Source organism: Lichenostomus cassidix, chromosome 9, assembly GCF_008360975.1.
Source record: "Lichenostomus cassidix isolate B80296 chromosome 9, HeHo_3.0, whole genome shotgun sequence".
Taxonomy (NCBI): Eukaryota; Metazoa; Chordata; class Aves; order Passeriformes; family Meliphagidae; genus Lichenostomus; species Lichenostomus cassidix.
In genome coordinates this window covers 23,810,932-23,834,471 of record NC_139490.1, presented here as the reverse complement: position 1 = coordinate 23,834,471, position 23,540 = coordinate 23,810,932, and the positions used below count along the sequence as shown (strand labels likewise).

The 23,540-nt window shown below is 48.7% G+C and overlaps 3 protein-coding genes across 9 annotated transcripts in view; 1 reads left to right on the top strand and 2 right to left on the bottom strand.

Annotated features, from left to right (window-relative positions):
• The window catches only part of MAP3K13 (mitogen-activated protein kinase kinase kinase 13), a 72,348-nt gene extending 65,787 nt beyond the window's left edge, over positions 1-6,561 (top strand). For 5 of the 6 annotated variants that reach the window (XM_085069954.1, XM_085069956.1, XM_085069957.1 and 2 more), the window contains 4 exons: positions 74-144; positions 1,920-2,217; positions 2,867-2,964; positions 3,053-6,561. In XM_085069954.1, coding sequence (XP_084926080.1) covers positions 74-144; positions 1,920-2,217; positions 2,867-2,964; positions 3,053-3,089 — 504 coding nt within the window. In that variant the 3' untranslated portion in view covers positions 3,090-6,561. Of the gene's footprint in view, positions 1-73; positions 145-1,919; positions 2,218-2,866 lie in introns of all 6 variants that reach the window. The other variant, XM_085069959.1, reaches the window with a different exon arrangement.
• A 408-nt stretch (positions 6,562-6,969) lies between these two features.
• Positions 6,970-10,581, bottom strand: TMEM41A (transmembrane protein 41A). Of its 2 annotated transcripts, none has more exons than XM_085069966.1 (5): positions 10,412-10,581; positions 10,052-10,205; positions 9,099-9,260; positions 8,448-8,586; positions 6,970-7,931 (listed from the first exon to the last, which is right to left on the bottom strand). In XM_085069966.1, the coding sequence occupies exons 1-5, from the start codon at positions 10,564-10,566 to the stop codon at positions 7,711-7,713; spliced, it is 831 nt and encodes a 276-aa protein (XP_084926092.1). In that variant the 5' UTR covers positions 10,567-10,581; the 3' UTR covers positions 6,970-7,710. The 2 variants fall into 2 exon arrangements, with proteins under 2 accessions (XP_084926092.1, XP_084926094.1); XM_085069968.1 differs by having other exon boundaries at positions 10,312-10,516.
• Positions 10,582-10,661: 80 nt separating this feature from the next.
• On the bottom strand, positions 10,662-23,508 carry LIPH (lipase H). The gene is made up of 10 exons (XM_085069965.1): positions 23,356-23,508; positions 18,772-19,139; positions 17,987-18,095; positions 17,801-17,902; positions 16,754-16,843; positions 15,489-15,656; positions 14,586-14,681; positions 13,566-13,677; positions 12,440-12,613; positions 10,662-10,911 (listed from the first exon to the last, which is right to left on the bottom strand). The coding sequence occupies exons 1-10, from the start codon at positions 23,405-23,407 to the stop codon at positions 10,839-10,841; spliced, it is 1,344 nt and encodes a 447-aa protein (XP_084926091.1). The 5' UTR covers positions 23,408-23,508; the 3' UTR covers positions 10,662-10,838.
• Between the last annotated feature and the right edge of the window lie 32 nt (positions 23,509-23,540).

The window sequence follows — 23,540 nt, the reverse complement described above, 5'->3', positions numbered from 1 at the left end:
CTGGAGGACCAAGGGCCAGCCACGTTTGAACTTCCCCAAAGGTGACACCCTTTTTGTCCTTGTTTTCTGCCAGAGTGGGGACGAGTCATCAGAAGAGGAGGAGGGTGAAGTTGACAGCGAAGTGGAATTTCCTCGTAGACAAAGGTAAAAGGTGAATTCACTCTAATCTCTCTTTGGTGGGACAAAACTGAGGAAAACTCTCATAGCAGCTGCACACCAGCGCTGAAACTAGGGAAGGTGCTGGCAAAAGAACAGAATCCTGTTCGCTGTGTCCCATCCACCCTCAGCTGATCCCCCATGTCCACTCACTGTTCCACCCTGTCCTGAGATGGTCTCTCTGGCCCAGCTTTCCTGCTGCAGGCTGCTTTGCAGCACAACTTGATCACACTTGGTAACATTATTCTGCCTCTATAAATGAGCTGCTGCATCTGTTTCCCCAGGATCAGACTCAGTGGATGTGGGAACCCTTGGTGGTCTCTTCCCAGTGTTGCTTATTAACTGTTGCTGCAGTGGGGCAGCCTCCAGCACCTTTGTAGTTGAATTCAGATAAGATTGCAGAGCTAAGTGACAACAGCAGATTAAATTTAATGGTGTTGCCTGTAAAATAAAACTTAGGGGGAGTATTCCTACATAAGCCTGTGGAACGGCAGGATTTACAGTCCTGTGCCCAGGAAAGACATCATGGATTTGGTGCTGTAGCTTTATGAAAGCAGCTGCTTGAAGTGCAGAAGTGATCCAGTAGGCAAATAGGTTAAAGGTTTGATTTAAAGGAGCAGAGAAGGAAATAAAAGCTTGTCTGCTGTTGTGTGCATCCACAACACACCTGCAGCTTAAGTTCTAATGCCCCCTTTGTTGCCCCAGCTCAAAGAGAAAAGTAAAATTTGGAAAAGTACTGGGAAGTGTGACAAGAGTGGTTAGGGATGGTTTGTGTAGAAGAAAAGATTAAATCCATAGGAAATGTTTCTCTAGCCAGAGGAGAGGCAACACCAGAGGTGCATGAAATTGTAATTTATGTGGAGAAAATAGACAAGGAATGATTCTTCGCATTTATGTTAGGGGCAGCCAGTGAAGCAAACAGGGCTTTAAAATGAACAAAAGGAAGTGTTTTTTCCATCCAGAACATTTTCAGATGTGGAGCTCATTGTCAAGGTGTGCTGTGGAAATCACACTATGAACTAAGTGCTGGATTTCTGGAGTGTGGATCCATCAGTGACTGTTAGCATTGTCATCTGGGTTTGAGCTTAGAGGTCAGATCTGCTGAATGGTACAAACCAGGAAGAGATGCCAGGAGAAAGCAGACTCTGTCTGCATGCCCTGTTCTCATACTCTTCCCAGATTATTCCTTCCTGCCTGGGAGGCAGAATGTTGGATGAATTATGATACTTGTACAGTTTCTGTGCAATGTTGTGATTTACTAACTTGGAAGGTTAGGAGGACAAATTGCCTGTTCATGTGATGCCCAGTTGTGGGTCTCCTGGCATGTTCCCTCAACTGATGTGTTGCCCCATTGCTGCTGAATCCTGGCACAAGGCCATTTCCAAGGTCAAGTAACTGTGAGCTTATTTCTTGAGTGGACGTTTCTAAATCCTGCCTGGCTCTTGGGGCTGCTGTCAGGGAATGCAGGTGTTCCCAGGTGGGTTAGTTTGAACCCCATAGCACAGCCTTGCCTTTCGTTAGGAAAATGCACTGTCAAAGAAAAACATGCTTCAGGGCAGATCAGCTAATATGGACATACCAGATAGGACCAAATAAGAACAGATTAAAGATGCAGATCTTGAACTAAATAATTCAAAAGGGGTAGAATTCTGTAGTTCCAGGATGTGGAAGGCCTGTTGTAGCAGACGAGTGAACACAGTACTGAGGAAGTTCCCTGTGAACGTGATCCAAGCTGAACACTGAACTTCTCTCCCACTTTGCAGACCCCACCGCTGCATCAGTAGCTGCCAGTCCTACTCGACCTTCAGCTCTGAGAACTTCTCCGTGTCGGATGGAGAGGAGGGGAACACAAGCGACCATTCAAACAGCCCAGATGAGCTGGGCACCAAGCTGGAGGATGAGCTGGCTGAGAAGCTGGAGGACATGTTGTCCCAGACTCCAGAGATCCCCATTGAAATCTCCACGCAGTCAGATGGGCTTTCGGACAAGGAGTGTGCTGTGCGGAGGGTCAAGACTCAGATGTCTCTGGGCAAACTTTGTGCAGATGAACACAGCTGTGAGGTGAGTTTGTTATCACCTCATCCTTCCACTCAGTGGAAGAAAACTACATAAATGTTATGGAAAGTAATCCAAGGGCCAGAAAGTTGGAACACTGCCTAGGAAATGCTGTGGTATGTATACTATGGCAAAGCAGCTGCTGCAATACCCAGTCTTCCTCCTGCTTGGCAGAAGAGTGGGTGGGGGAAAGTAGCACAAACAAAGCTGAACATAATGTGCTGGTCAAGACGAGTGTGATTTTGCCATCAGATTTGCAGTTACACTAAGTAGAATAAAAATAGATAATGAAATGGAGTGGATATAAACTGCCTCAGACATATCCATCAGCAGCCTTGCTGACAAAGCCAAAATGACTTTCTTCCGTTCACTGCCTTTCAAGTGTTTGGGAGGGGTAGGGCAGAGCCTGCTGCACCGTCTCCTCATAACCCTGTGTTTGGGAGTGCTCTGACCGGGTATTTCTGTGCTGTCCCTTCGCTGAGGGGAGACAAGTGACCTTTGGTGGGGCAGTTGTGTGCTGTGCTCTCTCATGTGTGCCACTTTCCTCCTCTGCAGGCAGTGACCTTTTCCTGGCTGTTCTGGCAGACTGGGATGTGTGGGTGATGTGCAGTACAGGAATGGTGCTCAAGTCTCCCCTTCCCCTTTTGTTTTGCAGAACCCACCACAGTTTGGAGAATCAGACTGTGACTCTTCTGAAGGGGAGTGTTCTGATGCCACGGTCAGGACCAATAAGCCCTGCAGCTCTGCTACTTGGTAATACAGATCTCCCCCAAAGCTTCCTGGTACTGGCATTTTGATTTCCCTGAGATTCCACTTCATTCCCCTTCATCACACTTTACAGGAAGAGAAGATGCTTCTCCTTCCCATCCCAAGAGTGATTTGCAATAACCCGAATCTCTGGAAAATGTCCAAATGAAATTAATTCTCTTTGAGCATTTCAATCAAGAATGGCAGGGATGTATTTTAATGAATAATCTAGTTACTGTAACATGGATATTTATTTTTTTGACATTTTAACACTTTTTACTGTAAAGAGTGGATTGTATTTATAGACACACAGACTTGTTGCAAAAAAAAAAAAAAAGTTCAGAAAGCAAGCACACTATGGAGAAACATCCTGGGAGTCCTGCCTGGACAGCTTTGTGTACAGATGTGGGGGATTCTCTTGCTGCTTGCACAGGGGACCAGGCCTCGTGGCCCTGAAGATTGAAGAACAGATCAAGAAAACGAAACCACTCAGTCTTATCCAATGAGAAAAAGCAGAAAAAGACCTGACTGTAGGGTCACCTGTGAACAAAGTGTTTTCAGTACAACCAGCTGGGTCATTTTTAATCAGAAGGTGGACATGTTCCTGGAGGAAACTGGTACCGAGGTGCTAACATCCAGGGTCTTCTGAGTTGATACATCCCCAGGAATGTAATGGTGGGTTTTATTTTAAGGATTTTTAGTTTCTTTTTTTAATCAGCATTTTGTTGTGAGATCCTGCAAATGTATTCTAACCTCGTCCTCTCGAGAATTGGCATCAGAGCACTTCTTACCACCGTCCTTGCTTCACTCTGGCAGTGTCAACCTCCAGCTGAGCAGGGAAACCTCTCTCAGAAGCAGTGTGCCATTTCCCAGTTTACTTCCTCCTCTTACCTCCTGTCTGTTTCAGTCAGTCAAAGAAATCAATCAACTCAGTGTTGGCCAAGCAAGGACTTGCAAAGCACGGATAGCACATTCCGCAGAGCCTGAGCACTTCTGGGGGGGACACTGGAGATGCCTGGACTGGACTGGGAGAAGCAGCCTCTCACCTACAGCAGCACCAAGAACCAGCAGAGAGCTGTGTGTTGAGGGGGAAGACTGGGAATCACTGGCCTGGCTAAGAGCATCAGCCCTGCTCTGTCTCCTTATTCACTGTATGTTCTTGGAAGCATTAGCAGCTGCCTGCCCTTCGTGGCAGGCCTTGTGCAGGGAATCTTGATGTGGCTGTGGCACGGCTGTGTCTCAGGTGTGCCCCGAGGCCTCTGTTTCTCCTCCAAGCTGAAACTCCGCAGGTGCAAGTGAGGATAGTACTGGTATGTGACAGGCTGAGGCATCGGCAGATGAGAAAAATTTGTTTTCTGATAGAACTCATAGTGCCTTCCCTTCAAACACTACTCTTCTAAAACAATATTGAAAGAGAACAAAACGATAGAGCACGTTTCCCCCCCCTTCCTTAGTTGATGTCCCCCTGCAAGAGCTCTCCCTCTGCCCTTCCCAGTGTGCTGGCTGGCACAGCCAGCCCGGAGGTGAACGGCAGGAATGGACCATGGAGAGGTACTTCTGTTGCTTTGTTTACATTTTATGTTAAAATATTGGTTTGAACTTAACTGTGGTAATTTATAGCCTCATGGCAAAGTGAAGGAAAATGTCTTACTTATACAGAGAGCAGTATTGTATGAGTTAAATTATCCCATATTTTTAAATTTTTGTAGCTGGACTACAGACAGATCTTAAGTTATGATGTTATTTTATTATTTATTGTCATTTCTGTAGATCAGAAGGTTGGCTTCACCGCTAGCACAATTGTAATCTCTGTGTGTGACGTTACCTTCTCCCTGCTCACCAGAGGGGTGGGAGCAGAGCTGGGTTTAGTGGCTGTCAGGAGTTGCTGCCTCTCATGTTTTCCAGGATGCTGTTACTCCAGGGCAGAGAGGGATGGATGGCTGCAGTCAGACTCCTCGTGGGCACAGTTGCAGTTTGCTCATGTTGCTGGTGGTTGGCAGCCACTGAACTGGTGGGAGTGTGGAAATGGTGGTCAGGGACTGAGTGGCTTTTGAACTGATCACAAAGTGAATAAACCATGACAAGATTCCCTGGCCAGAGCATCCAAAAGGACATCAGGGAGGAGGGCAGTTGCCCTGGGCAGTGGCTCCATGTGGCAATTGCCCCGGGCAGGACCAAACAGGCTCCTGGAGAGGGAGTGACCCACTCACCCCATTTTGGGTGGAGGCAGAATCCCATGGGCAGTGAAGCTTTTCCCTGGTTCCTTTCTTCTCTCTTCCCACCCCTTGGTTCTCCTTCCCAATGTTCTTTGTCTCTTGGCCAGTGGCAGGAAGAGCTGGCAGGGCCAGAGATGGCTTTGCTGTTGTGGTGTGAGATGGGTTTGGTGGTGCAGATAGTTACTCAGGAGGCTGGAGGCTGAGGTGTGGGAATTTAGCGGCAGAGAACTGTGTGCACATAACACACTGTGGTGTAAAGAGAGGGGGAGAACTGCCATCAGGTATCCCCAGCAGAGGATGCCAGGCTCTGTGTCCCTGGGGACACTTCTTAGACCTGGCAGGCTCTTGGAGGCCCGTGGGCAGCACTGGTGTCCTTGGGTAGCCCCACAAAGCGCCCCAAAGCAGAGCTGCCTCCAGCTCAGGCCTGCCAGTGTCCCCAGGGCCTCCAGCCATCCAGCCCGACAGATTCCAGAGGGGTTTGGGTACCTGTGGTCTCTGCATAGGCTCCACCATGGGATGAAGCTTCACTGGGCTCACAGAGCTTTGGTGTGTGGGATTTTGGGACCCTCCTGGGCCTGCTGTCCTGGGTGTGTGCTGATCCCTCCTCATCCTTGCCTGGGGACATGCTGGCCTGTTCTGCAGCCTGGGCAGGCAGGGCTGCCACCTGCAGGCTGCCACGTTTAGCTCTTCTCCTCACACCCCTGGATCACTGCACTGTTATGGTCCAGCATCGCTGCTCCCACCCGCCCCACGCAGCATCCCGCTGGGAATGCCACTAGGGCAGTCCCTTGCCCCGCCTGTGGAGGTGTCACCCAGCCTCCCCTGCACACACCCCATGGCCTCGCTGTGTGTGAGCAGAGCTGGCTCCACACCCCCACATTCCCGGGATGGTTGCTGTCGGTTCTGGGGGGTTTATGTATGATTTTTCTTAGTGAAACCTCCCTGGGATTGAACAGATGCTGTCCCCACGTCGCTGTCCAGATGCCTCTGCTGCGGTTCCTCACACTTCATCTCCTGGCAGGCTCTGGGGCTGAGAGGTGTAAGTGGATCTGCTTACTCCTTGTAGTTACACAGCGTTCCAGGGCTGGAGTAAACTGTGGGTTCCCTTTCCAGCATCCTGAGTACCCTGATCCAGTTCTCGTGGCTGCTGACAGCTCCTGAACACTAGCCTAGATTTTCTCCCAGAGCTGAATGTTGCCCTCCCCGCTGTCGTGTTAAGTAGCCATTTCATCTTGGCCTTGTCCAGTAGTGTTCATCCCCTTCTCCCTGCTCTGTGGATTCCTGAGACAAACTTGATTTTTTTTTGTATTGACCAGTGTACAGTGATGGAAACAAGAATGACTATCAAAGCAAACAATGCATGGAATAAAAAGCCAGTGTACTTCAATGCTGCCGGCTGGTCTGGTGATCTGGGAATGGGTTCTCATGGACTTTGGGAGGATGTCATGAAGTCTTGCTCTGGGGTTGTCCTTATGCCCCCATCCATGCCAGGAAGGTTATTTTATCCTTCAAGTGCAACTCCTCATGGAGAGCAAAGACCAAAACCAAAACCCCAAGAACAGAGTATCATCCCTGGGGGATGAGGGTGGTGAGGCCCTGGCACAGGGTGCCCAGAGAAGCTGTGGCTGCCTCTGCATTCCTGGAAATGTCCAAGGCCAGGTTGGATGGGGCTTGGAGCAACCTGGGATAGTGGAAGGTGTCCCTGTCCATGGCAGGGGGTGGCACTGGATGATCTTTAGGATCCCTTTCAACCCAAACCTTTCTGGGATTCTATAATTTTACGCTCTCCAGCAACTGGGACAGAACCCACCTCTTTATTTGGAACCCTTCTATTTACACAGGGTAGTTACAAAAGGGTTTCAAGGTGCTTTTCAATGACAAATCTCTGCCAGTCAGACACATCCATTCCCATTCTTTTTCCCTTTAGTCTTTATGGGGAGTAGCAGCCACTGGCAGACCAGAGAAGCAATGTCAAGTGTTCTGACATGACTGATCCAGGCAGTTCAAATCCTGAGCATTTTGCTGCAGGGTGTGCTGGTTTAACATGGGAATCAAAGAAGAATCTTCTGCAGCTGTACCCTGAAACACCATTGTTTTCTCAACTTGGTGCTTGTTCAGCTGCACTGGAGCACAGGGCTCATCATTTTAGGCCAAAAATGCTAAATCGGCGTGGAGTTGGAAGGACCAGAGCCTGCCTACTGCCCCCAGGGCTCCTTGGCCTGTGTTCCACAGCTGGGTTCTGGTTTGCCTTCCTCACAGGATGCCAGTACTTCTTTTTTTTCCCCACAGCCTCAGGCACGTAGGAGACTGATTTAAATGAAACAGGAAAAATAACTGAGTGTTGACAAAGCCCCTGTATCTCTCTCTCCGTACAGGCACGGGTAAACATTCATTAAAAATAAGAACTGACACCTCCTCTGAGATGAGAAGGATGATTAAAAGCTGCCACTGTCCTTAATGGCACAGAGCATGCAGAATATAACCCCTGGGAACAGAGTCCTGCAGCTTTTACCCCAAAACTGAGGCACATGAGCCATCACAAGCTCTTTTTGCCATTGAGTGTCTGAGCCTGCTTGTCCCCATCCAGCTTCAGGTGTTTCTTGCTGTATCTCTTGATGAGGGTCCCTGGAATCAGCGCTGCCACAGCCATGACCAGCAGCTTGAGCAGTGTGTCCCAGGAGAAGATGGCATCCAGAGAAGTGATTTGGGACAGAATGGACCCTGTCTGCACACAGATGAAGTTATATGGTGTAAGGCCTGAAGGAATCAGAGCAGAAAAAAAGCTGTTAGTACCCCGCTATGGAAAATTAGCTCAAATATGCCCAAGGTCAGACACAGAATCACAGAATTGCTAGAGTTGGAAGGACCTCTGGAGGTCATCCAGTCCAACCACCTGCCGAGGCAGGGTCACCCAGGGCAGGAATGTGTCCAAGGGGGTTTGGAATGTCTCCGAAGATGAAGACTCTGTACCCTCCCTGGACAGCTTTTCCAGGGCTCTGCCACCCTCCCTGAAAAATTCTTCCTCATGTTGAGGTGGAACTCAGTGTTTTAATTTATGGCCATTACACAGACACAGGGGTCTGTGCTTGTAACAGGAAGAACCAGGTGTAAAGCAAAATTTGCAGCATTGGGGACATCTGTTTACAAAGTGCTCAAGGGCAGCACAGAGGAAACAGATCAAGGGTCAGAGTCCCAGCTCTGCCCTCCCTGGCTCAGTGATGCCAAGAGCAGCAGTGTCACACTGTCCCCTCAGGCTGTGTCTCTAGGCCTTACCGATGAGGACTGAGAGGAAGAACTGGGACACGGGGATGTTTAAAATGGGAGCCGAGAGGTTCAGAAACCAGTTTGGTGTCATGGGGAACAGCCTCAGGAACAACAAGAAGAAAAATAAGCAGCTCCTGTTCTCTTCTACCTGCCAAAAGAAACGTTGCACATTATTCCTGCTCCTCAGACAGCAGAAAGAATAGTCATGATACTGGAGTGAATTTCAGTTTTCTTCTAACATGCCAAAGCACAACATCAGTTCAGAACTGATAAAAAGCAGCAGTTATGTATGTATGGGAGCCTAATGGTGAGCCAGCCCTCTCCAAGGAAGGGGTGGAAATGGGATCTCATGTGAATGAGAGATCTGGAAGTCAAGATCAGAACACGTCCAGCTGTACAACACAGCATGGGATGGATGGAGGCAGTTTTAGAGCACACGGGCTTCCCAAACACTCCTTTATTTCCTGTCTGCTTTTCCTTAGGATGTGGGGTTTTCCTGGCAGCCCCTTTGCCAACAGGCTTGCTCCAAGGGAGTAGCCTGCTATAAGACTGTGCCTAAGCAGGCCTAATGCATCCCTGCACACGCTCATTTTCACTGTCACCCCAAGAGCAGCTGGGCCCAGGGCCATCCCGGGTGTCAGCAGAACCACCAGTTCTTACCTTCCCTTGCAGCAGAGCCACTTTCTCAGGGAAGAAGTGGATGATGAGCTGCTTGCCAAAGGCAGCAGAGAGCAGGTAGCAGAAGGTGGCTCCCACAGATGTGAGCACTGAGCACAGCACCAGTCCAGTCCATGGCCCGAAGAGCGCTCCAGCCAGGACATTCTGCGGGGAAAAGGTGGAGTGAGGCCCGGGGGACACAGTGTACCATAGAACCACAGAATTGTTTGGGTTGGAAAGGACCTCTGGAGATAATCCAGTCCAACCCCCTGCCAAGGCAGGGTCACCTGGAGCAGGTGACACAGGAACAGGTGGATTTGAGATGTCTCTAGAGGAGGGACTCTGTGCCCTCCCTGGACAGCTGTTCCAGGGCTTTGCCACCCTCCATTGAAAGAAGTTCTTCCTCATATTGAGGTGAAACTTCTTGTGTTTTAGTTTATGGCCATTGCTCCTTGTCCTGTTTCTGGGCACCATCCTCTGACACCCCTTGGAGATATATATATGCTCTAATGAGATCCCCTCTCAGTCTTCTCCAGGCTAACCAGGCCCAGCTCCCAGTCTCTCCTCATCAGAGAGATGCTACAGTCCCTTCATTGTCTTTGCGGCCTCCACTGGACCCTCTCCAGTAGCTCCTTGCTTCTCTTGTCCTGAAGACCCCAGAACTGGACCTGGCACTCCAGCCGTGCCTCCCCAGGGCCGAGGAGAGGGGCAGGATCGCTCATTGACCTTCCCAGTGCACTCCAGGATCCCACTGACCTCCCTGGCCCCCAGGGCACATTATCCACCAACACTCCCAGACCCTTCCCAGCAGAGCTGCTCTCCAGCAGGTCAGCCCCGACCCGTACTGGTGCTGGGGGTTACTCCTGCCCAGGTGCGGGACCGCTCGGGTCCCTCGGGCTCCTCCTGCCCGAGCCGCGACTCCCCGGCCCCTCGCCCCGCGCCGCCCCTGCCCGTACCAGCAGGCTGGAGCCGGGGATGGCGAAGCTCTGCTTGTACAGGTACGCGCCGCAGAACAGGGCCAGCGCCGCGCCCCGGTGCTGCCGCTCGTAGTCCCGCAGCGCCTCGGCCAGATCCCGCAGCTCCTCCAGGTCCGCCGGGAACCGCAGCGCCCTGCGGGGGAAGAGACACACGGGCAGCCCCGGACGAATCGAAGGATACCCGGGCAGCCCCCGAGGGACGGACGGACACAGGAGCAGCCCCGGCCCCGCACACCCACCTGCGCGTCTGCCCCGCGCTCAGCCGCACCGACAGCAGCCACAGCGCGGCCGTTGCGGCCGCGAAGACGAGCAGGAGCCCGGCCGGGCGCCGCCACATACCGGGTCGGGGCCGCCGCTGCCGCCGGACCGACCCGAGCGAACCCGATCGGCCCCGGCTCCCTCCAGCCCGGCCCTGCCGCCCTCAACGCCCCGAGCCGGGCGCGCAGGCGCGGGGCGGGGCCTCCATGGGGCGGGGCCGCGCTGAGGGCCGCCATGGCGGGCGTGGCCGCGGGCGGGGCGGTGGCAGCTGCTGTTCCTGAGGGCTCCGAGGTGGTTCGGCCGCGGACGCGCTTTTAACCCTTGCTCTAAAGCCATGTGCCAGCATGGTTTTATTGTCACTCCCCCAGCCCCTTTAGACACTGTGCGTGGAGAGCGGGTCCCGCTGCCCCCACAGAAGGCGCCCGAGCGCCACCCAGTGAGTCCCCACACGGCGGTGGAATGTCTGTCCCCCTTCCAGGCACAGCATGCTCGGGACTCGGCTCCTGCTTCAGCACGGGATGGGCTTGAAGGTTTGCTGCGTGTTCTCAGTCAGGACAAAGTCGTACCGGCACAGCTGGGGTCTGCGTGAAAACACGGGCCAAAAGTGAAAAAACAGCGTTTTTTCTGTCATCTCCCAGTCGACTCTCCCCACGTGCTGGAGGCCAACATAAAATAATGCACCTTCTCGAGAGAACTGGCTCAAAGTCCACCTGAAGTGAGGTTGGCATTAAGCTAGGGATACCTAGATCATTTTGCCATTTTGTTCTACATTAGCTTGTGGAAAAAAGAAACACAGAATGTCCAGCAAACAAACAGGCACTGCATGCAGAATCTGTGGTTCTCTTTAAACCAGTGGACCTGTGTCCACCAAACCTGCTGGTCCTTCCAGCTTGCCTGCCTCTTCCTGCCTCTTCCCTGCTCCTGGCATGAGGGATTCTGTCCCTGCTCTGACCTGGGTCCAAACATTGATCTGGTCTGGAGCTAGTTCATCTGAAAAACTGAGGAAATACTTGGGCCTTCCCTGGGGAAATAGGAGCATTAGCTGTGAAACAGGCAAGGGGAGAGGGCAGAACATCCCTCCCTCGGACAATGACTGATTATTTAATATGTTAAAAGTCTCGAACTGTGTTCATGGCCTGTGGCAGTTCCTCTCTGGGAACAGAGAGCATTCTCTGATTACATTTCAGGGCATTTGTGTCTACTTTTTAAAAGACTAAACGTGGATCTGGGACTGAAGTTACTGGGGAGGTGTGGGACAGGAGACAGGGAGTGGCAGCAAGGGAGAGATGCAGGACTTTGCTTACTAGATGTACACAATCTTTTCCTTGTTCCAAGGCTAGGATAAGGGTAGCAGACCGCATGAAATGCAAAGAAGCATGTTCTGAAGCTCTATATTTCTTTTTGCTTCACCCTCCTGACCCTGTCATCTTCCACCCTCATTTTAACCCAAATTTAAAGCATGGTGTGGTGTCCACATAGTGTCCTTGCACACGAGGTCACATTTAGTGCTTGCTGAGGTGTCCTTAAATCAGGGAAGCTTGAGGGTAGGACAGCAGAGCAGACAGAGGTTAATGGGGTGGTAGAAATCTCATCAGCAATGGTGTGGGAGGTACCTCCTGATGTCATGGGCACCAGTCAGAGCTTTGGGGCAAAGCAGCCAGCAGCTCTCAGTTGCTGGAATTTCAGGAGTAAATTAATCTCCCTGCTTCACTGGCCATAGAAATTGACTGGGATATAAAATGTATATTGGGGCTGAACATCTGTGCTTTCCCAGAGAGCTACATTCCCTTCATCCCAGAGTTCAGGCCTGGGCAGCTTCTCAAAGGTCATTTTCCTGACCAAAGTTTAAGGTGTCAGGCCACATCACAGTCACATCACATGTGACATGTTCTCAGTGCAACAAGACAGCCTCTGTGTTCAGGCAGGTATTCAGCAGTGGGATTCCACTAAAGAGGAATTTATTCTCAAGAGATGTGTATGAGAATTACTAAATGTAAAATAAATCTAATTCTTCTGCACAAACTCAGCCAGGCCAGGAATCTGGGAGATTCCTTTACTTCTGTCCAGTCTGCACCAACAGAAATGGTTTGTCTGTAAACATCTGCTCACCTTTCTGGGTTTGTCAGTGGGCGAAACCTCACGTGGAGAATCCTGAGTTTGAATTTTGGGCCAATGACAGATCCTGTGGAAAATGTCACAGAAATTCTTTCCACATTTTCAAGATCCTGGTCGAAGCCAATGAGTAAAGTGATTTGGTTGTACTGCTGGAAGGTGGCAGCTTCTCTAAAGGGAAAGGAGACGAGAGAGAGAGAGTCAGAGAAGGGAATAGCACGGGGTTTAATGTAGTGGGCGTAGTATTAGAAACAGGGCTGGGGAAGGAGGCCTGAACTTGTGATTAGTTTCTGATCTACAGGAAATAGATATGGATTCAGGTCGCCAGTTGTCAACCTGCTCAGACAGTTCTGCTCTGAGTTTTTTGGGGTGGGAGTGGGGACACAGAGGTCAGGTACCATTAGGTCCCAAAACAGAATTCTCACTGTGATTCTGCTTTGATGCCAAGTGGACTAGACCCAAGTGATGTTTGTACCTGGCTGTCTGTGCAGGCCTGAACACTGAGTCACCTTGAGATATGCATGAAATCTGCACTGGCCTTGGTGTGGGAGAGATGCTGATTGCTTTGGTGCTAGCAGATACCAGATATGGCTGAGGGAATGTGCAGTTAGAGACACTGGGGAAAACTAGTTGAGCAGGATTGTTTGGCTGAAGGGTGCTTAAGATCAATCAGGAATTTGCATGTCACATAAACACCAGACATTAATTTGTCCCTCTGAGTGGAATGAATTTATTTGGATGTGACATATTCAGGCACAGGTTAATCTCCAGCTGTCTTGGGCACTGGGAGCTAGAACAGAACACTCCCTGGAAGGGGAAAGAAAGAGGGGGAGATGTTTTTCCTTCTGTTTTAGTGGAAGCCTAGGGCCACTGTTGTGCTGGCTGGAATTGTCCACTTCAGGCCTTAAAATCACTGAGAAGGGCCCAGGTCACAGGACTGGGCTGTTGTGTGGCACGTGCTCGTGGAGGTTGTGGAAATCCCATAAGGCTAGGAAATCCCACAGACATGTGCACTAGCAATTATCAGCAGAGATACTGGGGGAGGATGCCTTGCCTCCTCCCAGGTGCAGTTGTACCAAGGGATGTGTTAGAAATTAGAGATGCTCAGACCAGTAAAACTTACGGATTAACTCTTGATTCTGCCCTCTGCCCAGTCTCATCAGCTAGTACGATGCTGAAGGTGCCTCTCCTGGTATCTTTGTTCCATGTGATAATATCCACCAAGTAGTGATAGACTGATGGGAGAGAGAGTGAGTGGGGTCAGATCCTGTGGGCTCACTCTGCTGTCCAGGCTATGTGCTGTCTGAGAGCAGAGCTGCGGGTGCAGAATGGACACAACCCCTGCAGTTTATCTTGAATATCCCTTTCTCCTCCCTGCTCTCCATCTCGTTTTGCAGAGATTTCAGCCAGAAACACTAGGAGGTGTCAGGAGAGCACTACAGCAAGGGTTATCCATGCAGAATGGTCTCTCTGTATGGCTCCCAGCACACTGCCTTACTCCCTGCCTTCCTCCTTCACTTCCAGATTGCCCTTTCTCTCTCCTGTCTCCCTGTGAACCCCTCCATTTCTGTTCTTTGTATCTGTCATTTGTCATCTGTCATGGAACAGAATTATCTATTCTTTGATCTGCAAGTCTAAATTCACTTGCTCACCATCAGTGGAGCTCCGTCCATAATCCCTGCCCATGCCCTGGTCTGTTGGTAATCACAGGAATGAGGAGAAGCCTTGATGAAACCATTTTTTCCGCAGATTCTCCTCCTCTCCCTATGCCTCTTGCATTTCTCCAGGGTAGCTTTTTCACTTGTGCAGCCTGTCTTTCTCTCTTATCATTCCCACACACCTCTTACTTTCACAAAAGAATGGTGTGTTGGTTTGAAACACGATCTGGGAATGTTTATACGTAATTTGAAAGTTCTCAACCAATTTCCTAGAACTGTAAACAAGTTGGCTTTCACAGCACCAGACAGGTTTGCAGATAAGCAGTGTCATGGCAAACCACAGATGGACACAATTCTGTCCAGCAGCCACTGGAGTTTCTAAAATGCTGGCTGTAACACCAACAGCAAATAACCATCTCTGCTCAGCTGCTTCTGAAGGAGGCAATGCACAAAGAAAAATAATCTCCAAAATCTCAGTCACTTACTGCAGAATGGCTCTTTTTCTGCTGTATCAAAAAACATACTTGTCACTGGATGGCTCTGTTGTGTTAAATAGCTTTTCCACTCATGGGCATAATAACCTGCAGGTGACAGTTTGAAAATGAAATAGTTACTGCACAGGTAGATGAGCCACTAAATGGCTGAAAATAAGCAAGTATTTAAGAAATAATGCATTGTTCACCAGCTGCCAGGTTGCACTGTGACATGCATCCTCCTGTACACCACAGGCTTAGGACTGAGTGTACCTGGTTACTGTTCAGCACTTTCTTCAAGCTGATCATTTTCCACATCTGCTATCCATGGTCAAGAAGGATTTCATTTTGCAGTGCAGAATGAAAATCATCCCCTTGGCTTTGCCAGTTCCTTTCTGGAAGTGTCAGATGTTTTAGCATCAACACTTCAGAGCTGCCAGCCTGAGGCTGGGCTGTCATACCCAGGCTGGGGCAGACAAGTCCAGAATCCCCTTTGTTCACCCCTTTGCCATTCCTTTTAGAGCACAAAGGGGTTTGTGGTGCTGGGAAATGACTTGGAAATCTTATTTTAGCCAGAACAGGCCCCTGTCCCTCAAACTCTGCAACTGAGGCACTTAAGTTCGCTGTTTCTCTGACTTTAGTGTAAAGATCCCAAGTCTTGTTTGTGCTTTTCTAGTTCTGGATCCTTTACCTGTGGATTTCTGTTCTAGATCATAACATGATGTGATCGTACAAGGAGCAAGGAGGTGTCTGAGGCCTGAGAGACCTCAAAAACCTCGAAATAATTCAGATCCTTTTGCAAAGCACCATGTTGTGTTAGTCCTCTAGCAAAACATCACCCCCCCCCCCCCCCAAGTTACAATGATGACAGGCAGCTCAGTATTTAGGATGGATTGATACTCCTTGGATCCTTACCTAGGATGGGGCATGGCATGGGCCAGAAGGGTTCACAGCTGGTGCATTTGCCATCCCTGTAATTCCTGTATGAGTCGCACGGGTATGTGGTAATGTTGCAGCTCTGTGTCAGGGAGGACAGGAACAGGAAAACAGACCTCTGGTGGTCACATTTAAAATACTGCAATCCTTAATCATGTACAGGGAAGAAATATTTTGTTAGCAATCCTCCTGCCTCAGGGAAACAGGATTAATGCTGACAGGACACACCAGTGGACAGTCATTGACCAGTCTGAACCAAACAAATTGCACTGAGGGGCACTGGGCTGTGGCAGAATGGTAAGTAGGCACCAGCCTTCTCCCTTTGAGTGCATTCAGCTCTGCCTGTGTCTGCTTTGCTTTTCTTCTTGTCTTTTGGGTTTTAAAAACATTTGTGTGGTTGCTGCAGTTCCAGAGGATCTAACTATGGATCGAGTTCTGTTTTTGGTCTTCTCCTCTCCTCTCTGAGCTCAGGCCAAGCTGGATATTGCTTTTAGCTTTGCATATCACCTTCCATTTTGGTGTAAAAAGCTCTTTAGAAAGACATAACTAATAAAATGAGTTGCTGCATGAGCAGCAAAATGTGTGAAGCATCATTTCCTAGGGATTTTTGGTTCAGGCTGGTCTCCTATGTAGATTCTCTTTGGTCTGATAAGGGCTGAGTTCACAATACTGCATTTCCTTCTGTAAGCTATCTTCTTCACTCAGCTTTCCTCAAACCAGTTCTGCTGCCAGGCTGAAAGCAAAAAAGCTTTCTTTTGTTCAAGACCAGGGCTGTGCCTTCCAGACTGCACTGTCGATCACAGCCAAGGAAGGTGCCTTGGCTTTGGGATAACTGCCTGCTCCACATTCATTTTGAACCTGTTTTCTGAACAGGTTCTTGCCACTGCTAGCCCTTGGGCTTTTGTGTGTTACAAGTAATTAGAAACAAAAAATCTCACAGGTTTTCTGGACATAGTCACAAAATGAAGGCACAAATCTACCTAATGACTTTTTGCACAGAGGATTAATCCCACTTGCGCTGTGACAGAGGTGCAGAGAGGTCACCTTGACTCGCATTTCTGCCTGGTGCACAACAGCTGAACCCCTGTCACACCAGTGCTGGGAAGAGGTTGCTTCCACGGCTTCTCCAGAATATGGATTTAATGTATTTTCTAAGCAGTGATGAGGATTCTCTGGCTTTCTCATCTTTTTCTGATTGGAAACATTTTGACAGGGTTTGTGCAATTCAGGGCAGGATTAATTACCAGAAAATATTGTCAGTGGACAGCCAGGTTGGTCGGTCCCACCATTGGGGTAGAAGTCGATGTGGCCCAGTGCTTCTCTGTAACCCAGTCCTAACAGAAGGGAAGACCAGGGCTCAGGAAGGGAATATTAAATTGTAAAAAGCACTAAAGGAAATATAGCAACCTAACTGGAAAAAATAGTAGTATTTAGGATGCCTACTTGTATAGGAATATTAATGTCATCCATCTGTTTAGGCAGCAGGCCAAACAGTTGCGACCCAGCTGGGTAATTTAAACAGTGGTATCAAATACCTAAAATAAGTCTGCATGCAACAAAATGTGGGGGTTTTTGTTGCCTGTGTGCAGGAGAGGAAAAGGGATGGGAAACCTGGCTATTGCTATGCTGCTGAAATCTGACTTCCTGGAAGGGCTGGGAGAAGGGAGGCAGCAATGAGGTGGGAAAGCCAAGTGTTAGGGGTGGGGTGGCCATGGGAGCAGAGCAGAGGGCTGGCATCCCACTGCTGGCCTGGCTGGTGGATCTGGAAAAGGACAGGGCTGAGGGAAAGTCCAGATTTGCCCTAGAGGAAGGTTTAGCTCTTAGGAAGTGGGATGGAGACTAGAAGCATCATGCAGGGAACCATGGGGTGGGGTTAATTGATCTGCTGTGTGAAGCACTGAGCTATGGGACCAGCTTTGGAGACGCTGTGTGCTTGGATGCAGCCTGACCCCACGGTGGGGTGTTGGTGTGTCCTGCTCTGGTAGGACTGTGTGCTGCAGGAGCTCCTCCAAGGGTGCCTAAATCCTTGTAATTCACAAGCCATGAGGCTATAACTGCTGTCATCAGCAGCATGGTTTGAAATGCAAATAAACCAGCAGCTCCTGAGGGAGTGCTGGGGACAGCAGTGGGCAACACAGCAGCCCAGAGCACCTGTGAGGGCGTCTGCTGTGCTCCTGGGCCAAAGGAGCAAGGTTCCCCTCCAGCACTGCTGCCCACCACAGCCCTGCTTCCCCTGCTCCCTGTCAGTCTCTGGGTTTCTGTGTAAAGGAAGGAGGTGGGATGTCACCTACCGTCGGTGTCGGAGTGAATGACATCAACAAACTGTGCATCCGTGGGGTCCAGCCTCTCGCTCGGCGCTGTCCCCCGGTACAAGGGGCCTGCGGGGTCAAGGCCTGCAGCACAAACCACAGGTGTGGCACCACCTCACTCCAGGCTGTCCTTCCTTGAGGTGAGAGGACTGCTAGAGGAAGGCTTACCTGTGATTCTTCCCAGCGTGCCATCAAACATCTGTCCCACAAAGCCGGAGATGTGTGCTCCCAGGCTCACTCCTATCATGTGCATGGAGTCAAGGGATGCTCCATCAATCTGGGATTTAAAAGTACTCTTGGTCATGTGTGTTCAGAAAACAAAAAAATATCATGAGGAGGAATGTAACATCTCCCAGGGTGTTCCACTCCATGTAGTTTTCCCCCCTTTGACAGTCCCACAGTGCAGCCAGCATTCCTGTTTGAGGCCTATGCCTCAGAGAGCTGTGATAAGAACAGTACAGGCAATGGTTGTATTTTCCTGGGGCAATGACTACAAGTGTGGAGAGGAACAATTGATGGACCCCAGGAGTAAAATTCCAGTTGCCCCATATGTGGTTCCTGCAAGGAATTAGCAGATACTATGATCCTAGTGATCCAGCATCATTACCTATGCAACAACTTAGAGGAGCTGTGAACTGTAGCTGATCCCCTTAAGTTGCCTTTTGGATATACAGAAAGTGGACGTAGAGTTTCTAGGTATGGAAAAACATGTTTGTAGAGTTTTGTACTCAGAAATGTAAAGACTTAAAGTGTAAACTGAATATTTCACCAAAATCATTGTACCAAGTTCAAGGATAGGATTTGGCATTGCAGTATAGATGACTTCCAAAAATTAATGTATTCCTTTTTTCGGAGTTTCTATTCCCAGACATCCTGCTGGTTTAAGCACTTCCTTTGTGCCCTTTACATACTGTGCCGTAATTACTATATCGTAGTGTGAGTGTCCAACTTACCAACATTTCATCAATAAGTTTCTTCAGAATCTCAGCAACTCTTTTGCACTTCCTGGCAGCATAATTGTAGATGAGAGTTGTTGCCCCCTGGTTCCAGTCCACAATGATGACGTTCATGTCCTCTACAGAAAGCAGGAGATGCACCAGGGCAGGGATCCAGACTGGGGCAGAGCCTGTGAGTCGATACCCGTGGACGATGAAGGTTGTTTTCTTGGTCACATTGAGGTACTTGGAGGCTGTTGAGTGGAGCTCCTCGGCACAGGCTGGGTTCTGCCGGGTGTAGAGCAGCAGCTTCACTTTCAGCTCTGTCCCTATTAAAGCATTGCCGAAGCTGAGGGCTGTGAATGCAGGACATGTCTCCTGAGGATCTGAAAGGAGCAGACTGACAATCAGAGTTTAGCACCAAGGTATTTACTTTCACCTGTTGTACCTGCCAGCCCTGCACAGGGCCAGAAAAATGTGTCATGAGTAACCTGAGTCCAAGGGCTGCTCCCTTCCTCTCTCCCCTCTCCCTCTCCTCTCCATCATGCTCATGACTGAAGTTAAGAAAACTTAGGTTTTCTTGCCATGTTGGGACAAAGAGAGCAATCACACCTTTTTGGAGCAACATTCTCTGAAACACCACAGGCTTGCTTCCACTGGCAGCTGGGAGTTGGCAGGGACTCTATTCACAAATCTCATTGGTGTGAGGAAGGTATTAGAGACTGACAAGTGGGATGGTTGCTGTACTGGTTTGTGAGCACACCCAGGTGCTCCGGACCAGGTCCTAGGCTAAACAGATGTCCTTGGGATTGGTTTGTACCTCCAGCCTGGAGCTGCCAAGCTGCAGAGGGTCTTGCTGTGGTGAGGGGCAGCTCAATTCTTGATTTGTATGTGCAGATGCTGCCTGGTATTCCAGACTGCAAAATGCGAGACTGTGTGAGATGGTAATTGTGCTTTATACACAGCTGAAGAGTAACTGAATTTGATGTAAGTGCTGCTCAATGGGATGGCCTGTGCCACTGGAAAGCCTATTTTTTTCTTTGCTTTTCCAGCAGAACACCAGCTGAGCCTTCAGAGCCCAATACAGTCTCCAACAGGGTGCTGGCAGGGAATGGAATAACTGCCTCCAGACAGACACTGCTTGTGAAGGCCCTCCCAGGTTTAGTAGCCTCTTCCTGGCTCACAATCCTTTCCCTCAAATCCTTGTAATCTTATTGGAGAACCTTGTGGGGGAGAGTGTCTCTCTCACACATATGTCCTGGGCTGCAGTAATTGTTCATGCTGCAGTTCCTAGAGGAATCTTCCTGATCTTTGTTGCTTAAAGGACTGTGGAGTAGGTAGAAGGGTTTAGAAAACCTGCAGCTGCAAGGTAATTATGCTCTAGCAAATCTCCAATGCTCTGTGCATTTTAATTTCTGAATGATGAAACTCTTGCAGTTTCCATGAGCAACTTCCCCTTTTCTCCTCTTCAGGAAATCAAGAACATGAGAGTGATATAAATGCTCTGTGCCCAGCACATAAAACAATCTGCTCAGTTGCCATAGTTCTGCTAATTGCTTTGTAGAAGCCCCAGGAGCTCCAGAAATAAAAGTTAATAGGCTAAAAGGATGTTGCAGTAAAGTCCAACTGAATATTTTAAATTGCTACCATAAATTCAGAAATAAATTTTAACATCTGAAATCCATGGAGTCCTTCCTGTATAAAGCCCATGGTAACATATGAATGGTGTGACAGGAGTGGTGGGAAATGAGCCCTCAGCCAGGCCCAGTGAAACCAGGGGCCTTTGAGTGAAGGTGTTCTGCCTCTGTAATGCTTCACTCAGAGCTCCCAGGAGCAGTGTGACTCTGGGCCCTGCTCCCAAGAGGAAGGGTGACCTGGGTGGCTGCCTCCTGGCCAGCCTGCTCTCAGCTCATTCTTACAGTGCCAAGATGCTCCAGGGAAACAGCAGCAAGGGTTCTATGACACTGCTGTGGTGGAGACCCCAAAGTAACTAGCAGAGAAAAATTAATGTTTTTTGCTGATGCACACCAGCTCACACAGTGAGACTCAGTGACTGTCCTCTAGGTGCTACTGCAGCATAAAAAAATACAACTGTGTGTTTTACTAATAACTAGGCATTGTTTTACTTATTGTATAGAAGCACTATATGGTGTTGTTAATTATCTTTACTGCCACTGAAGCTGTAGCAATACAGGCAGAAATGCCAGGCAAGAATTACTTCTATATGGTGCAAGATTGCACTGATTGCTTAACTTGTTTCTGTATCCCCTGCACTGTGCTGAGGCTTGCCCAGAGGAGCACTATGTTTGTTATCAGAACAGCCCACACCTTCTGGTACAGAAGAGCTTTCAGAGAGCTGGTCAGCATTTGCTGACACCTAATACAGGGACTGTTTGAAGAGCCTTGCTGTATCTGCACTGGCTCTCTTAGATTGGTTCTGTTTTGATTAAAAAAATCAGATCAGTGCTAATAAGGGGAGGAAACCTGCCAGCTTCTCTTGTGGCAAGCTGGTGCCCATCCCAGCCTCATCCACCATGTGTTCAAAAGCTGACACATGAGGATGGCCAGTTATCCTGGCTTTGCTCTTCCTTCTGCTAAGCACAGTGACTCCTACCCAAATGGCTGCAAGTGTCTTTGAGACTCCAGGATGACTGGGGCAAGTGGCTTATTGAGATTTACTCTGCAAGCAAATAAGTGAGGTGGAAACTTTCAACCTGGCACTGTACTTAACCCATGTCCAACAGACCACCTCCCTTCAGGAAAGAGGAATGGATGTGGTCATTAACCCAGCATCCCAGTAACTCACTTCCAGCCCTTCCTTAGCTTGCTCTGGCAATCCCCATTCTCCTTTTGCTCATTTTTTTGGTATGTAAAATAGGAGGCAAACACTGGTTTGCTGGGCAAGGTGGTCTGATGTCCCAGAACCTGCAGCAGGGAGCATAGAAATGTGTTAAATCCATGCACCTGCCTGGGAGCTGGACATGTTTGGTCTTGAGCCTGAGGTCAGCCTCCAAGGTGCTATTGCAGCAGGACATCTTCAGAATAACTTGGTTCTGAAGTTTATACATCTATGTATCTATCTACATATCTATCTATGTATCTATCTATCTACCTGTCTAATCTATCTATCATCCATCTATCTATCTATCTATCTATCTATCTATCTATGTATCTATCTAATCTATCTATCCCTATCTATCATCTATCTATCATCTATCTATCTATCTATCTATCATCTATCTTCTATCTATATCTATCTATCTATATATCTATCAATCATCTATCTATCTATACACATATATATATTCTAAAGTTATATGCTCCTAGGTGGGAATGTTGCAGTCATGGGAACAGTCCCAGGCAGACTCCTGGTATTTACTGCAGTCAGTGCTACTTAAGGCCTGCATTGCTCTGGTCTCTCTCATTTCTCTCTTGGAGATAGTGTTTGGAGGCTTTTTCTTTGATGCTGGTGCTCAGGATAGACAGATTTTGCCATGGTGGCATTTTGGGGCTGTGGTCCTGAGCTGTCTGCGTAAATAAAGTAGCAGCTGCGGTTTTTGCCAGTCGGGTCACTCTTGCAAAAGGAAGTTCCAACACATTTTTCACCTCAGTGGGTCAGCAGTCACTTGGCTGGACTTGTAGCTGTCCCAGCTGTGGTCCTTGAGACACAGAGCTACTCTTCCAGTGAACACCTGCATGGAGCCCAGGTGAGTGTGTCAGTCTCTGTCTGTCTGCAGGAGCTCTGGCACTCCAACCCCTGCCACCTCGCCTGGGCTTTGTAGAGTGTGTGTCATCAGACTGGTCTTAACCATCAACAACAACTTTCCCCCCTTAAGCACACTTCACTACCACACTGAATCTCGAGAGCATTAGTGAAGATTTCTATCACTTTTCCTCAGAGACGTGTGCCCTCCACCCTTTAACGGGTCCTCAACAGCTCACTGTGTTTCCTCGGTGCCTCTTCACGCGATTCTCTTTTCCCACTTCTTGTGACTATATTTGCTACAGAGTATTAAACAAACCAAGCAAAAGGCGACCCTGAGATTACTCCAGAGGACCTGATAAAACACAAGTTAGAATTTATAAGAACACTGTTTTTCTAAACCATGTTTGTTTTCCCTACAAAGCAGAGAGCTGTAACTTGCCTTGCTCCCGTGTGTATGCTAACACAAGGCAGTACATTTGTTTATTGTTACACAGGTTGATTCTTGTAGAGCAGGAGGATATCAAATGGAGCTCACTGTTCATAAATGGTAATTCATCCTTCGCCTCTGTCGTACATGACATCCCTGAGAAGAAATCATTATTCTCTGAAGATTTCGAATGACATTTTCAGTGTCGATGGATAGTACTTATATAAGAGAAATGTTTGCAAAGGGAGGAAAAGACAATAAAAAATACTTCTGGTTTTCCATTTGGAACTCTTAGAACTGACTACATTCATGTAACCAGTATAATTTGCTTTGCCAAAAGAAATAATACTAGTGAGAAACCCTGTGCATTAACTGTAATGCACAGGGCAGATATATTCATGTTTCTGTAAAGTACAGAAAATGTGTTATATTTGACAAAAACATTCAAAACAAATGGTTGATTTCTTACCTGTTTTCACCCCATACAAAAGGTAGATGAACACAACACACAGCCTCAGCATATGGACTTCCACATGGAACTTCTACGGGTAAAAGATTTTAAGGATCCCACAATTTCTCTGGCATGTGTCTGCCGGCTCTGACAGCAGTTTGCTTGGGTTTTTTTCTGCCAGTAATAGTAGGTGTGGTGAAAGG